This window comes from Scardinius erythrophthalmus (assembly GCF_964197995.2).
Source record: "Scardinius erythrophthalmus genome assembly, chromosome: 4".
Lineage (NCBI taxonomy): Eukaryota > Metazoa > Chordata > Actinopteri > Cypriniformes > Leuciscidae > Scardinius > Scardinius erythrophthalmus.
In genome coordinates, this window is record NC_138224.1 from 5,369,508 (window position 1) to 5,387,191 (window position 17,684).

The 17,684-nt window shown below is 36.7% G+C and overlaps 1 protein-coding gene across 2 annotated transcripts in view; it reads right to left on the reverse strand.

The window, feature by feature from the left end:
• Positions 1-17,684, reverse strand: part of cdk17 (cyclin dependent kinase 17) — a 52,707-nt gene that overhangs the window by 8,610 nt on the left and 26,413 nt on the right. The window contains exons 2-7 of one of the 2 annotated variants that reach the window (XM_081363801.1): positions 17,005-17,153; positions 9,220-9,384; positions 5,239-5,286; positions 4,323-4,456; positions 2,039-2,164; positions 164-220 (exon numbers count right to left, since the gene is read on the reverse strand). In XM_081363801.1, the coding sequence (XP_081219927.1) occupies positions 164-220; positions 2,039-2,164; positions 4,323-4,456; positions 5,239-5,286; positions 9,220-9,384; positions 17,005-17,131 (657 nt within the window). In that variant the 5' untranslated portion in view covers positions 17,132-17,153. The remainder of the gene's footprint in view (positions 1-163; positions 221-2,038; positions 2,165-4,322; positions 4,457-5,238; positions 5,287-9,219; positions 9,385-17,004; positions 17,154-17,684) is intronic. The other variant, XM_081363802.1, reaches the window with a different exon arrangement.

The window sequence follows — 17,684 nt, forward strand, 5'->3', positions numbered from 1 at the left end:
GAACAAGGACACTGTAAAATAAAGTGTACTGAACTTTGATGATATGAAGACTGTCATCTCAATAACCCCCTTATGATGAACACGTACAGTTATATGATTATCAATTATTGCACTTTTAAAAACAATTCTGACAGCTGATGAGGGTGAAATAATTAAACTGTACCTCTCCCAACTTGTCCAGTTTGATGTAGGTCTCCAGCTTCCCAAAGCCGATTTCTGACTATAAAAAAGAAAAAGAGAGAGAGAGAGATTGCTTCATTAATGAGATCTGGTTAATGCTGAACAGCCTGCATGTTCAACGGACCTTATCAGAGAGAAACACGAGTCTGGAGTGTTGCTCGCCATCTCTGATATCTGCAGCCAAAATCATTTCCCAGACAAAGCCATTAATCACACACACTCACACACACAGTATTATTCAGACTCCCACGGGCACCAGGGGGCACCAGAACAACAACATGAACCCCCTCTACTTTACACACACGGAGAGTTGGAGGTGAGGACGACATAGACGGATGACAGCTAAGAACAATGGATGCCAAGTAAACCCAGACGCTAAAGCAGGGGGCTTTTCACATGCAAAACCCCCAATGCATGCAGCCTACAAACAAAGAACATGGTATGTGTCTTTGTGCTCAACTGAGAGTACGACACAATGTTCGTAGCGACACAATGGGTTTCTCGTCAACGGGCCGGGTTTATCTGCAGCGGTCCATGTTGTTTTGAAAAGCTTGCTGTGGACTGTGTACTCATTAACTTCAGCTTAATATTCTTCAGATGTAATCTTTTACTCTTAAAAGAGCAGCTCAACCAAAAATTGATTTTACTTACCCTCATGTCATTTCAAATTCATTTGACTTTTTCCATCTATGGAATATTAAAGTTCTTCAAAATTGTATTTTGCATACAATAAAGTATGTACAATGAGATTTTAATAAATAATAAAATAAAATAAAAACACTTATGGTTTGTGCAATATATTTCAATAAGTTTTAAAAAGCATGTATATGATAGTTTTGTGCACTGTAAAAAAGTATATGATCAATAATTTGACAACATATGGTTTTAAATTGCTTTAGCTCACTAAAATGTTAACTCACCAAAATTAAGCAATTTAAACTTTTTTTGTTATACAAGATTAAACAAATAATAATAAAAAAGTCAGTTTAATGCAATTTAAGTTGAAAGGACTTAAACATCAAAGTTGATTGTACTTAATTTAAGGCAGCAACTTTTTATTTTTTACAGTGTATAAGCTGTTACTCCATGATCTCATTTGATCAGATCACATTTTGATTTTGCTTCAGAAGACTCGTAATGTAGTGCAAAAGCCTTACGGACTTCATAATAGATCAACAGAACGATAGATAGTATGACAGAACAATAGAGCGATAGATAGATAGATTGCATTGATGACTAAAACTAGCATCTTTTACATTGTTCAAAACATCTCCTGTTGTGTTCCACAGAAGAGAGAATGTCAAACTAGTTTTGTATGACATGAGGATGAGCAAATGCTGACAGAATTATCATTTTCAGATGAACCGTCCATTTAAACAGATCTAAAACACAGCATTAGAGACTTTCTCAATGTTTAAACCCATATCTCTCAGTGTGACAATGGCTTACTGTTTGACAGCCATGTAATAGTTTTAACCCGGCCAGACTGAATCATCTACATAATCCCACATTGTGTTTGAGTGTTGGAAACAATAAGGTTTATTAATCTTGAGCACCATGATCTCACAACCATTCATGTCAAATGAGAAAACTAATGTGCTTCTATGCAGTGTGGTTGCTAGATAGATGTCCCATCATGCTCTACTCCTGATATGCTCCACAAAGAGATTCACGGCATATTGTGAAACTTAAGATACGGTGATTAATTTCCTTCAGAGATGAAATGAGGAGGTTTGCATGTGTATGTGGTTCAGCACAAAAACGTACTAGAGATTAGTAGGGAGCAAATATGACATTACGTGTTAATGTTATTAAACCCTTATAAAGATGACCTAAGGGTTTACGCGCGCAAACTTACCAGCGAGGCTCTGCGTGATCGTCGGCTGAGGGGTTGGTCGAACGGCGGGCTGCTCAACTGCAGCTTTTCCAGGTAACCGTCAGGAATACGGATATCAGCAGGCAAAGACAAGCGTTTATTCAGGTCCTGAAAAACCACACACACACACACACACACACACACACACACACACACACACACACACACACACACACACACACACACACACACACACACACACACACACACACACACACACACACACACACACACACACACGTCAGTCGCAAGGGACAAAATTAGCTGGGTTCATATCAAAGTAGGAATCAGATTAAAAATGTATGCTTGGTGACTAATTTTCATTTGGTATGTGCATCTCGTCTGAAAGCATTGTGTTTGCATGTGTTTGTGTTTTAAATAAGATAGCGTGACTTCCTACAGCCGTTCTCAAACCAAAGCATTAGCATCTTCCATAAATAACCCTCCATCATGCTTTGAATCTGCTCCATTTACATCTCTCTCACGTGTCTTTTTTCTCCACCCACAGGCTACTTATAAAGATGCGTGCAGCATGAAAAACTCATCTGGCAGCACATCAGTCCAATGCTTGTGTACTAGTACAGGATGAAGAAGGGGTGAATCATTTCACCCCAAAATCAAAAGAAACATTTTTTTATTGCATTATTTTTAATAACATTAATCTTAAATAATGAATATTTCCCCCTCAATTCTTATTACTGCAATGCAAAAAACATTGTCTCTAGACAGGATGATTTTCATAACTGTCATCATAATGAGAATCTAATTAGAATCAATGATTTTGAGAATAATGAAAATCACAAACAAAAAAATAAAACATCCAGGGGAAATGACACAGAAAATTGAACAAACTTTTATGCATAAGTCTTTGTAGCTCTATTTACATGCATGTTGCATGTATTTACCATAGTAATAACAGTAAATTATGTGTAACTAATTAAATAAATACTAATTACGTAATACCGTCATTTTAATAAAAAGCAGTATAACAAATGCTATCACGACAGTAATGAGCTTTTGGGAATAAAAGGAGCTCAAATGCATGAAAATTGAATAAGCCATAATAGTAGACTATTTTCTTTATGCAATTTCTTTTATTGATGTACCTGTAAAATATGACCTGAACACCTCTTCATGAGATTCACCAGTATATATACACAACATCCTTAAAAAATATCTGACATTTGTCTAATAGTGTGCATTTAGTCGCAGTAACCCAATCCATACAGCAGGGGGCAACGTGACCCCGGAGACCGAGAGAGGAACACATGGTTAAATAACTAGTTCACACTGAGGTTTGCCATTATTAAAACCCCCGAAGAAGCAGCTTTAAATGCTGTACATGTAGCAAGAGTGTGACGTGAATGTCTTGATGTATTCAGGTTAATTATGATAGAAAAGAGACGTTTTTCTATTTTGAAATCCTCTAACAGTGGCTTTCAAACCCTCTTATTAACATTGTACTGCAGAGAAAGGAATAGAGACTGGGAATGATAAAGAAAGGAAAGAGGGAGTGAGAAAAAGAGAGGCAGAATCCATTCCTTTCAGATCCAAGTGTGCGGTACCAGAGGAAGCCAGTATTTAATATCAAACATCACCAGACAGACACAGACGCATGTGATTTGAAATTCAGTCGCAAATGCGACGCCTGTTTCAGGGATTTTCTTCTGTCCTCACAAAGTGAAAATGCCACACAATGCATCAATCACAGCCAGCATGGTAATGAGGAGATTTTGGACCAATGAGGTTTTACAGGGGGCGTGTCTACCTAGTGCTTTAGCCTAGAAAAAGAAACCAAACCATTCTGACCAAAAGAACAAAGTATCCTGTTACTTCTTGTGGCTGGTTAAGACACCAACTTGTTTTACCGTGTTATGTCTGGGTAAAGATCTCAGATCTTCAAAACTGAGGTTGGTAACTAACACCTGAGAGCTTTCAAACATGCAGAAGTTCCTCTTATACCATCTGCAACTGCCCACAAAACCTCCAGATTTCTTTAGATCATCTCATTAAAGAATCATTGCGGAGAAAGAGGAGCAGAAAAGCCGACTAACAGGGTGTGGGAGAAATATAGAAAAGGATGAGAGGGAACGAGAAAAAAAGCACAACAGAGGAATTCCTCCACCTACTCTCAAGTCCAAAAATAAAGCTCTTAGTAGTGACACATCACCCAATCTGAAGCTTTCAGGGTAACGCATGCAGAGTCCTGTGAATAAGTGAGTGTGAGGTAGGTTTGTGCTGCTGATTCATTTATGTTCTGTCTTACCTCCATGGATATGCGCCGATGATTTCTGTTGCGGAGACACACGCCGGTGGGCGACTGCACTTCGTCCGAGGACGTCCCTGAGGCCTGATCGCTCTCTCCATCCGAACCCATCTTCAGATTCTCATGAACAATGTCTGGGAGAGAGGAAGAGGAGGTAAGAAATGAAAACGTGTGATGTATATGTGTGCGAGATCGGCTGCTGCTCTGACGGAGTTATGGGAAAGTTATAGAGTTTATGGGAGGTTTTATTAGCATATACATCATAAAAATCAGACAACAATATTAATAACTGTTCTTAAATTCAAGTTTTAGGTTTTATTTGTTAACATTAGTTAACTACGAATGAGAACTACTTCTAAAGCATTTATTAATCTTAAAGTTCATGTTAATTTCAACATTTACTAATTCATTTTTAAAATCAAAAGACGTATTTGTTAACATTAGTCAATGCACTATTAACTAACATGAACAGACACTGAACAACTGGATTTCTAACTAACATTAACAGATGAATAAGTGTTGTTAGTTCATACATTAACTCATGTTAACAAATGAGACATTATCGTAAAGTAAATAATTAAATGGATATTTAAATTGGAAATTAACGGATATTTTTAATACTTAAAATGGTTTAATTCAAGTTTGAAAACTGAGTTAAAGGCACAATATGTAAGATTTTTAAATAAAAATTGGCAAAAACCACTAAAACAATGTTATGTTTTGTTGACTTGTGTACTTACATTATCACAAATGTTTACAACAATGTTTCAATCCAGAGAATTCAGCTATTTTATCCGGTGGCCGACAGCGGCATATATGCGCATAATAAAAACAGCAATGTAAAATGTCCTGAGCTCTCGGCCCCGTCCTGCTTCATACCACAGTAACGTTAATAAACTTTAATAAATTAGCTCACCCATGAACATGATATCTGCCTGAGTCCCATCAGACTGCTTTCCATCGGCTGTGGAGGTAAAGACGACACCTCCCATGATTCCACGCTCATTCACAGCGCCATCAAGCTACGTATTTGTTATTGTTTTGAATAAACGACCTCTAGCGGCAAAACTTACATACTGTGCCTTTAATTAATTATTCCTTTTAAAAATAGTTATTAAAAGAGAGCATTTACCAATTGGTTTCTTAATCCAAATGAGTCACAAAAAGTCATCAAAACAATTACACTGAAACCTTTGAATTATTTTTATTTATTTTTAGCCCCTTTGACACAAAACAGCCATCTTGAAAAGGCAAATGTTGCTGATGACTGATTTTAGGCCCCATACACACTTTACAGGCATTACTATTACATTATCTTATGGTTAATAATCAGCTCAACAAAAAAAATATACATTTGGCATACTATTTTTAGCATAATATGATTTGGGACACACTAATCTTGCATTCTACGTAGAATATTATCTAGTGATTCTGGAATCAACCTAATGTGTGTGTGTGTGTGGGTTGGAAAAGCAACATGTGATTCCTCTATTTCAGTGAAAGACCTTATTCATCCTCTTTCCCTTTAAACACACACACACCTGTATAAAGCGGAGTACACACACACAGACACACACACAGCACATTAGGCTGCACGTCTGTCAATAACTCTCCAGCAGTTCTTCATATTCATGAAAACGAGTCAAACCTGACATGAACACACATGCTCTATTCACATTTACCTATGGCCTGATTCCAGAGAAAGACATGGATTATCCAGAAAACAAGGAAACTGTGAAGAGATATGTGCTGTTCCATGTGCTTTTTGTTTATACAGTGAGTGAGTGTGAACTATGTCCTCCTCTCTTCTCTATTACATAAAAGCATGATCCAGCTTATCTGAGCTGACCTAAGGGCCAAATCATGATGTAATCGGGGGTTTAAAAATATAAAACACACACACACACACACACACACACACACACACACACACAAATTGAAAACAAGCGGCCAGGAATTAAGAATCCGATCCAGTCAACATGTACATGCAGTCTTCTGGTACCTGGAAAAGGAGCGGACTAAAAGCAATGGAAAATAAAAGCTGTTCCGGAAGGAAAGAGATTATTTTCCCGCATAAAAGAGAGCTGGAAACTAGAAAAAGAGTGTAAAGGTGCGGTCGTGGCTCTGTAGTTTTATGGCAGGCTGTTTGCTGGCTCACGGGCCCCTCCGCCCTCACCTCATAAGACGGCGTCCCCCAAGGGTGACATATCGGCCCGCTCTTTTATCTGGCCGTGGCAGTAAAAAGTACCTAACCTGAGGGCCATCCATTATGGCACACAGCTGTCTGCTGTCTCTCTGCTCTGATAGCTTCAGACGAGAGGGAGAGAGGTGAATCTTGCGGAAAAATGTCTGGAAGATTTATATTTCACTACAAAAGTAAGATGATACAAAATAAATGCAGTTTGACAATTGAGCACATTATCCCCATTAATTCCCATTATTGCAGTCTGATCAAAAGTGATCAATTAAGAACAAATGTTAGTATATGCAAAAGTAATATTTACTATACTAAATTTAATTTATTCAGAAAATATAATGAAACAATCAAATAAATATTGGGGGAATTATCTTAAAAAAAAAATGTGTTAACATTACAACAAGGTCTCATTTGTTAACATTAAACATTAATGTATTCACTAACAAACCATGAGCAATATATTTGTTACAGTATTTATTCATCTTTGTTAATGTTAGTTAATAGAAATCCAGCAGTTCATTGTTTGCTCATGTTAGTTCACAGTTCATTAACTAATGTTAACAAATAGAACTTTTGATTTTAATGTATTAGTAAACGTTGAAATGAACATTAAGATTAATAAATGCTGTAGATGTATTGTTCATTCTTATAGTTCTAGTCAACTAATGTTAGTAGTGTTACCAAAAATACTTAAAATAAAATTTGGGGAATATTCTTAATTGTCTCAATTGAAATAGTCAATGCAAAAAATATTAATGCCCCTAAAATTAGGCTTTGTGGTTTATGCCAAATATAATTTGCTTTTCATCCTTTGTCTTTGGGGTGAAATAAGACCAGGACATTTCTTACAGAGAGAGATGAGGAGAGATCCAGCTTCATGAAATGGCTATTTGACTGTTAACCTGCGGCGACATTTCTGCAGATCAAGTCTTTGAAACGGCGAGACAGTGTGTGTGTGAGAGTTTAACGGTGTGTGTCCTATTTTTTTTTTAATCGACACACCGCAAGGTAACGAGTTGCTCTGGCAGATCACCCCATTTCTCTCCGTTCACTCCCCCTTTCCTGTCTTTCATCTCGTTCTACCTCCTCCTCTCGACATCACAAGCGCTGCGCTCTTTCATTCCGTCAAGCCCGAGACAACCTCACTAGTAATTTTTAGGCATATCATCAGTCTGCCGCACCCCATCGCTCCGTCTTCCGCCGTCTTTTAACTGATGCCGTGAAAGTCTAGAAAGCGCAGTGTTCTACTTTTCCAAAATAAAAAGTGTGGCACGGAAAAATCTTGCAAGAACGAAAGTGGGTCAAACTCTAATAAACTCCAGACTGTCTTGATTCTGCGTGACATCAACCTGGAATGCATCCTGTCCAAGGGAACGCAAGCCGATCATTTATCAAACATGTTTACATGACAGCTTACAAATTCCACCATAATCTGTGCCAAATAAACAAGCGATTGCTCTCTGACATCGCTGTTGGGACATGGGAACGGACACGTCTGGGCTCGTGTCTGAGATGCTGGTAAATGATAACCTCACGTATGGGAAGCACCACGCATGAACACACACTCACTCCGAGAGCAGCCCGGACGGAACTGTTCAACTGTGACACACACTTCTTGCACGGTCGCCTCTCACTAACCTTCCTCTGACTCACTTCCTGCCAGTGTGAGCGCGTTCTGTGTGTGTGTGAACACCCACTCGCGCAGTTGCACACATGCACACCGGGGTCAGACATGACTGCTCCCATGACAACAGGGAGAAAAGGTCGAGCCATATTCATCACACATCAGGATTCTGCACATCTGAATTTTTACATGGCAGATCATTAATATAATGTGTGTTGTTTAAGAGAGAAGACACACTTTAAGAGAGAAGACATGCTTGCTGGCAGTCAAACAGAAGTAACCAATAAACTGAAAGTGGGTGGCATATTTGGGATTGGTTGAAGGCGAGTACGACCTGAGTCACGTATGCTTCATCCACACCATGTTTCACATCCACACATCATTAACAAACTCAAAGGTCTGAGGCAAATATGTGAATCATTAATACTTGTAGCTGCTATACAGCACTTCATCAGGCTGACAATTATATAAAAATGTATGTTTAATATAAATGTATTTTTTTTTGCTATGAATTGTAAATGAATGTAAATGAATTGTAAATGAATAAATGACACTTCAAAAAGTGAAGCATTAAAAGGTTTAAACGATAATTGAACAATTAAATTCTAACTAAGGAAATCAAATTTTAATCAAATTAACATTTTGTTAAAAGTAAATATAAAATTAAGTAATAAATTATAATTATTATTATTATTATTAAATAGTTGAAGTAATAATAATAATAATCATTTTAATAATGAACTAGTGAAACAAAAAAAGTTGATCAAAATTATAACTAAATAATATAATAAATATATTACAAAGATAACATTATTAAAACTTTGTAACAACTTTTAAAAATAAGAAATTAGATTATAAAAAAATCGGTTAGAAGTTAATAAAAACATACAATTTATAATATATAATTTATAATGTGTGTGTGTATGTATATACATACATACATACATACATACATACACACACACACACACACACTTATGTTTTAATTTTTAAACATTTTTAATGCTGAATTCTTGTAAACATGTCTTTAAATGGCGACTCTTCCAATCAGCCTGTACGTGTGTGTGGTCACTCACCGAGGCGGCTGCCGTTTCGAGGCATGGCCATGAAGGACCCCAGACTTCCCCCGATGACACTGTGCGGTCGGCGCAGAGGAGGCTTCTTAAAGGAGCCCGTGTACTGGTGCAAAAACGAGTGCATGCTGTGGGAGGTGGGCGGCCGGCCATTCCTCACGATGGGCTCTGAAATAACAACAAGACACACACACACACACACACAGCATCAGTATAATTGCATGAATAGATTTATATAGTGTGAGGCGGTGAATACTTCATTAAAATGAATACTTTACTACCTGAGGTTACACTGAGATCAAAGGGAAGCTACAGCAATAAAGGGAAACCGGCAACTATCCAGAAACTGGTATTGTCTTGACATTCACCTATATCTTTCACTTCTCATCAAGCCGAGTGATGCTGGGAACGCTACACCTGCTGTGCTTTTCACTTTTAATGGAAAGGCAAGCCAATCATTGCAAAGTTGTTGCTATGGCAATGTATAAACCAACAGGAAAGCAGCTGGAGTCATTTGAGCCAATCAACACAAGGCATGAAAGAGCAATCAAACAAATTCTGACAATCGACACTCAAGTATAAAAGTTAATCAAAACTGCAACATATCAACCAATAGAAGCATCGCTACCATTATAAACCAACTATTTGACACTTGACACCCATGTGAATTTTAAAAATCCACTGCATATATTAACTTTAATCAATGTTTGTAGAGGTTATATGATCATCACACTGTATGTGAGAGTGTGTGTGTCTGTGTGTGTGCACTCCGACCCCACCTGTCCCACTCCCACCTGTCTCTGCTCACACCACCTGTCCAGTCAACCAACCCCTCCTTGAGCTCACACACACACACACACACACACACACACACACACACACACACACACACACACGTAAAAAACACAGAGCAATGCATTGGTATTGCATTACACGAGGAGATAAAGTGCTGCTCTCTGGGACGTCGTAATCTACAAGTCATTCTTCTCCAGTATGCTCAGACATTCAATCACACAAATAGCGAGGCTCTCTCTGTGTCTCCAAACAACCCAAGCACCAATGCCTCTTATATTTAACTCGCCCAACGTCCTGTGAAACTGCACACGCCTAGTTCAAATTTGACCCCTGGATCATATTAAGCATTAAGATCCTGAATTCCGGATTGAAGTAAAAATTACTTAATTTTTCTTTGGCAAGTTTTTGCACATATTTTTAAAGTAAATTTCACGCATTTTTTTAAAAAGTAAATTTCACATATGGAATTAAGTAAACTCAACTAAGTTAAGTGAATGTAATAAAAGAAAATAAGTAAATTTAACTTGGCTAGTAAAAGGTTGAGTAATATCTATTTAGTTGAAGTTTCCTTTGCAATACATTTCACTCAAACAATATAACATTGAATTAAACCACACTTTTAAAGTATATGCTTTACTTAGAAACATCTAAGTAATTAATACAATAGACACTGTGTGAGACACCATATCTACATATCAGAAGATACGCATCTCGTGAACGCAGAGACCTCAATACTTGTTAGACAACACACAATGACTAACATTTGGATCGTTTTTGTGTTTGAATGTGTCATTTTGAGTAGAAAATGAACTCCAAATGTCACAAAATGGCAAGTTACTAATCCTAACAACAAAAGCAATGATAAAACAGTGTAAATACAGCTGGAAAACGGTGAAAAAAATCATCGAATTTTTCTTTATCATACAATAAAGAATTTTAATTCTTGCCTGAACTAACTTTTTCATATAAATTACATTGTTTTTTTTTCTGTAGTATTTACTTCACCACAAAATCATTTTTATCAGTGTACTAATGGCTTCCCTAAAATACATTTTAGGGCTGTCAAAAGATTAATCGCGATTAATCGCATCCAAAATAAAAGTTTGTGTTTAAATAATATGTGTGTGTACGGTGTATAATTAAATTTGTATATATAAATACACACACATGCTTGTATATATTTAAGAAAAATGTGTAATTTATATATAAAAAAATTATATTTATATATAATATAAATTATATATAAATATATACAGTATATGTATGCAAATATTTCTTAAATATATACATGCATGTGTGTGTATTTATATATACAAAATAATTATACACAGTACACACACATGTATTATGTAAACACAAACTTTTATTTTGGATGCGATTAATCGCGATTAATCTTTTGACAGCCCTAATAAATTTATTTTTTATTGTGTCCCAAAGTTAGTTTATGAAAATATTGAATATTGATTTAATTGATTAATTAAAAACATTCACAACTTAGCAAAAATTAGTGTTCCGGTTTATTTTAGTAACTTTTTTATAAAGCCTTACAGTATAATATAGAGAAAAGTATATGTAAAGTAAAGGGATCAATTAAATTGTATAACAATTCTGATTAATATATTTATGAATTTAAATAAAGACCCGATATAAAAAATGTTTTTATATAAAAACTATTTATGAATGAAAAATGAATATTTGAAATTATTATGCGTTTAAATATTGGACATGACGTGTTGTTCGGTGTAGTATAGTGTATTAAAAAAAAATCAAATATTGAAATTAAGACTAAATAAACCCATTTTACGTCTAACATGATTGAAGTGAAGTGTGAAGTGAAAATGGAAGTGTAAAGTGAATTTAAAAGTGAAGTGTAAAAAGTGAAGTGTAAAGTGTGGAGGGAAAAGTGAAATGTGAAGTGAAAGGAGGAATGAAGTGAAGTGTAAAGTCAAGTTTAAAGTCAAAGGTGAAGTGAAGTGAAGTGTGAAGAGAAGTAAAGTGAAACAAGACTTTAAAAATAGGCTAGACTTTCTCCTCTGTGATTTGACTGAATTGTGAAAACTGGTCTCTTTATAAAGTCTGGAGCGGACTGGGAGAGTTTGATGATGTCAGCATAAATGGAAAGACATTTTTATAGGCAGAGCAAGTTATTACACTGCGATGAAAGATTACGAAGGCAATCTTTTTTTCTTTGCAATAACAATGTAATGATAAATAGTTCCCAAGCAGATCAATAGGATCAATTATGTCGACTTTAAACAACGCTGTTCTCAGAGTGTCTGCACATGAAATGCTGATGGTGTATTATCTTCATTTATTCAGAGAGCGTTCTCTTTTTCGCTGTGGTCGTCCTCTCTCTCATATCTTCCCACACCACAGCTGTGTCTCTCATTACAACAGGCCTTTCAACCTGCTTACTAAGGGGAATCCAACAAAACACCAGGCTCACACACACACCTCACAAAACAGCGCAGCTCAGTGTGGCGCAGGTCTGAACCATCCGAACCCATGTGTGTAAAGTTCCACTCACAGACCAGCTGCACACCGGGACCGTATTTCCATATAAGCATCATGGAAACTCCGGAATGTTCCACAGCCAACGCCATGGTAACGCTCCACAGGTCGGGCCGTGACAATATGTCATGCTGTCGGATGCAAGAACGTCCCACCAACAGCATCAGTGGGTGTGGAGTTAAGACAAAATAGTGGAATTTGGACAGACGTGAACACCAGACATCCACTTTTCCCAATATGGAGAAAATATCATGATCATTTTTTCACATGCGTGGCACAAGTACATTAAATGTAAACTCTACGTCTATCCGGTCTTGTTGCTAAGCAACAGCACTCTTGGGGAAAATACTTCATGTCAGCAGAAGCTCCTGGGCCCAAAGCAAGGTTGGGTCTACGGTTGCTGTGCCGACAGTCTCCAGCGACGGGCTCTTTGTGCAGAACCCTAACATCCATTCCTGGTGCCAAAACCATCACAGGCACACAGAAATCCACTCTATTTCTTCATTATTGAGACAAAGGATATCTTCAGAGAGAGTTCGACATTTTTCGAGGAACTATAGAGCCCCAAAAAAAACACAAAACCACACGCATGACTAAAGCACAAGTTTAGCCCGGCAGACGGTGCAGATGACAGTCCTGTTCTGGACCAGACCACAAACAGAAAAAAAACAAAGACTGTCTGAAATTTGAGGAAGCATTACAAAACAACAACCGTCTATCCCCTTTTTCATGTAGTATTCATGTCTCTCCTTTGGGCAAAACACTAATACTATAATATAGATCATTATTAATATCAACAAACAATACAATGTATAAGGATTAACAGACCAGTAGCTGATAATTAAAGTTAGTTATGTTAGTTATGTTCATTTGACATAAATTTAGTATAATTAATAAAATAAAACAATATGTACACACACACACACACACACACACACACACACATACATACATATATATACACATACATATATATACATATACACATACATACATGTGTGTATATATATATATATATATATATATATGTATATGTATATATATATATATATGAAGAGTTCAGATGCAAAAACCTCTAAATGCCATCTGTAATTTTCCTCTAGAATGATCATTTTTATCAAGCGCGCATATTTAATTTCAATAATTTCACTTAAATGGCAATAGGTAATTTTCATTGCCATTTAAGTGAAATTTTATATATATATATATATATATATATACACACACACATACATATATATGTATATATAGTATACATATATATGTATATATACATATACACATATATATATGTATATATACATATATATGTATATAAACATATGTATATATACATATACAAATATATATATATAAAAATTCTGTTGCTGCATCTACTATTCCATATTAAAAAGTTAATCATAAAAGTTAGATCTGAAATCTAAAAGCAGTGTAATTGTTTTCCGAACAGTCTTCGACGTTAATGAGACAAAATCAACATTCGTCTACTCTCATTTCCAGATTGCATGCATATCTTTCCTGAGGCTAAAGTGAGACTATAAATCAAACGGCTCATTTAATGTATAATTAACACAGAACTTTTAAATCTTTAAATGAAATGATTATTTCAGGTGTCCTAACACACCTAGTGAAAAAAAAACAATAACTCTATAACAGGAGTTATTTTGAATTAAAGGTTGTTATTCACATAAAATACAGATAATTAAATAAAACGGACATCAGCCGACATCTAACTCCCATCACAGTGCATAATGTTCCTCTGAACGTTAATCCAGATGGGCTGCAGTGAATGAGGATTTAGCCAGAAGTTAGATGCCCTATCTAATGTGCAGATTAAAGGAAAGAGAAGAGAGTGGCATAAGATCCTTACGTAATGGGTCTTCATAAAACATTCATCAGTCTGACTAAAAAAAAAAAAAAAAACGGCTGGGTCAACAACACTGCCATTCCCCACATTCAACACACAGACCTAAAAACAGGCACACTGTGAAAGAGTGTATGCATAGCTGAGTGGGCATATCTAGACCGCTGTGCACATATCAGTGCAAGTGTACAGTGAAAGAGTGCAACATTCATGAGGAAGAATAAAAAAAAAACTGCATTCTCTGAATGTTAGTGTTAACCTGAGGATTGTGCTGTGATGGTTTAAGGGCACGATTGAAGGAGGTTGATTATGTGTGTTATGCAGGTATTATTTTCTTATTATTTATCTGGTAGCTGTTGTAAATGTGCTATATAAATACAGTGAACTTGAACTTGAACTCCTTAATTCAAAGATTTACACACAGGCTCAGTGCCAATCCTATTAAGTTGTCTCTGACTACACAGCTAGCTTCTGAGGCAGCAAAAAAATTAATTAAAAAAATGTATAAGTGACTAAATAGAAATGTGCACACTAGCATGCACAAATAAGTTTCTCAGATTTCTAATTCTCACGGTTTTGAAGAAAAGTCACTTGAGTTTAACCTCAAAGCATTCAGGGACTGCCTACACTTGAGAAGAGTGTGCAATGCTACCTTATATTTTGGTTAAAATGCGATATGAGATAATAATTTTGATGTCCTTAGTTGTGAATTAACGCACCTAATGCCTAAAAACGCTGTCTAGGAAGGGTTTTAACAACACATTCTCATGGCACTTTGTAACTTATGTTTTGGTGATTTGGTGGCTAACCTTGGACGCATGTAAACATGTGGAGACCTCCGAAACAAAATTAGGAGGAGCCTTTAAAATAGCATAATAGGGGCACTTTACAACCCTCCCTCAGGTGCTCCGATAAGGATGTGGAACGTTCATCCCGTCTTGGCCAAAAAAAACTTGGTGGCTGAATTTGTGCTTTTGATAAGTGTGGTACTGTTTTCCCTCAGTCGAGCATGCATCACGGGGCAGGGGTGCTCTGGGGACAGAAGGTAAGCAGGAACGCACTGGAACTCACACCACACTGATTTCCAGTTTACAGAGTCTCATTGTACCATCTGAAACAGTCTGTGTGATTCTAGCCCATCCTTCAGGTTTGCCTAAAGGCAACAGAGCTAATTTAGCCCATCTCTCACAAGCTGTCACATGCTCCCTTCCTCTCATTCTCCTCACAGGGGTGTCATTGCTGTTACGTAATTACTAGCTAGCTGACATACAAGAGCGAGGAGAAGAAAAAGCACTTTGAGGAAGAGGACGGGGAGTTTTGCTTGGTTCTTTTCCATTCAACTGGAATTGCATTGCTTTAGGCATTCAGACTAACTGGAGGAATGACAGCAGAGCTTTCTCAACAGGCTGAGCACTGTTTATGGTCACAAAAATGGCACAGACTTCAGTTATGACAGATCAGAATGATAGCTTGACAGCTTTTCAAGACTAGACAGCTTGGAATGGCTGTGTCAGGGTAACTAACCCGTGCTAACGTGGTCAATACAGGTGAGGCAGAGAAAATAAAATACTCTGAGTGTAAATACTGTGAACAAAAGAGAAACTACTCATTTGAAATAAAAATTCAACAAGTTAAAAACAGCATTTGTGGCATAATGTTACATCTGTCATTTCTGTTTTTCTTGAAGACACTTACAGTGGAAGTAAACGGGACAAGCAAACAATAAAATACTCATAGACAAACAATATGTGAGCTAAGGCAATTTTAAAGGGGGAATAAAAATCATTTTCTGTGTAAAGTTCAAATTTTATAACTTTGTTGACAATGTAATGCCTAAAGCCCTAAAATGACTGTAAAAAAAAAAACACCAAAAAAAAAACCCTAACATAACTTCCCCTAACATAAAAAAATTTAAAAAGAGAGAATACAGTATCCAAAGGGAATAGAGAAGTAATATAAGAGTTCACAAAAACAAAAGCATGACATTTGTGTTTTACACTCCAGAAAGACTTGACTTATATTGAACCAGAAGTAGTCATGAAACAATACACACATCAAGTTATTTTAAGAGATTCAATTAAATGCCCCGGCTTTATTCCTATAAATTTTAGAAAGAAATATAGGGGACCAGTCACTACCCAAGTGAAAATATCAGAGGTCAGGCCAAAGTAAACATGCAGCCGTCTTCACATTGCTACAAAAATGCAGAATATTTGTGGTCTTCAAATATTAGTATAGCGATATATGTTGACAAAGCAATATATAAGGGAAGCAATTCTGAAAGTGTTAAATGGATGCAAAATGAGTGCAACAAAGGTTTTCTACGCTGCAGTGTTTGACAAAAGGGTATGTTACCTTACGTAAATGAACTTTACTAAAATAGTTTAGCTACAAAATCTGATAATCAGTTTCTAGAGCCCCTGTGTCCTGATTCTTAACACAGGAGGCCCTTTTTTCCGCTCCCGTGGACCTTTTCCAGGTTTCCAGAGCTCTTATTCCACAAGCTAATCAAAACACTAATAAATCAGTCTCTAATCTGGACTGCTAACAGTGACCCTGCACATGTAATATACCGTAGACACAGCAAACAACATGAAAGGTGCAGCGCACACACTCACCGCTGTCCTTGCTGCTGTTCTCCTCGATGGTCATCTGCTCCGCCAGCTCTGAGAGAGACTCATCGATCGTCTGGCTTCCACGCAGGGTTAGTGACAAACGTCTCTTAAACCTCTTCATCCTCTCCATAGGCCTCTGTGGCAGGGGGGGCCTATGGGAACACACACACACACACACAGTGTTAATCATCATCGGCCTGCGAATATCTGCGGCATGCAGTAGGGCTGCACAATATATCGAAATTATTGAAATATCGCAAATGCATATATCTTGATATGCATATCACAACGGCTTGCAATAACTGGGGTCGTGAACAAAAGACGGAGAGAAAAATCACAGCGTTTAATAAACAATGTAGGCCTTCCTGAAACCCTAAACCCTGTGGTTAACACTTCTTACGCTACAGTAAAACACTGCTGTTCACTTTCAGAAGTTGTAGGGATGTTTTCTTGTCACAAAAAGAATGTGAAACACGTATGTAGGTTATATAATTTGAAATATATTTTAAAGTTAATTTTACACACTTTAAGCATTATCGTATTGCATATCGAATTTCGCATTATTTAATGAGTTATCGCATATCGCAATTTTCTTCAATATCGTGCAGCCCTAGCATGCAGACTTCTTTCCATTAAAAATTTACTTATTTTTGTATTAAGTTCAGTGGCATTGTGGGTTAAGC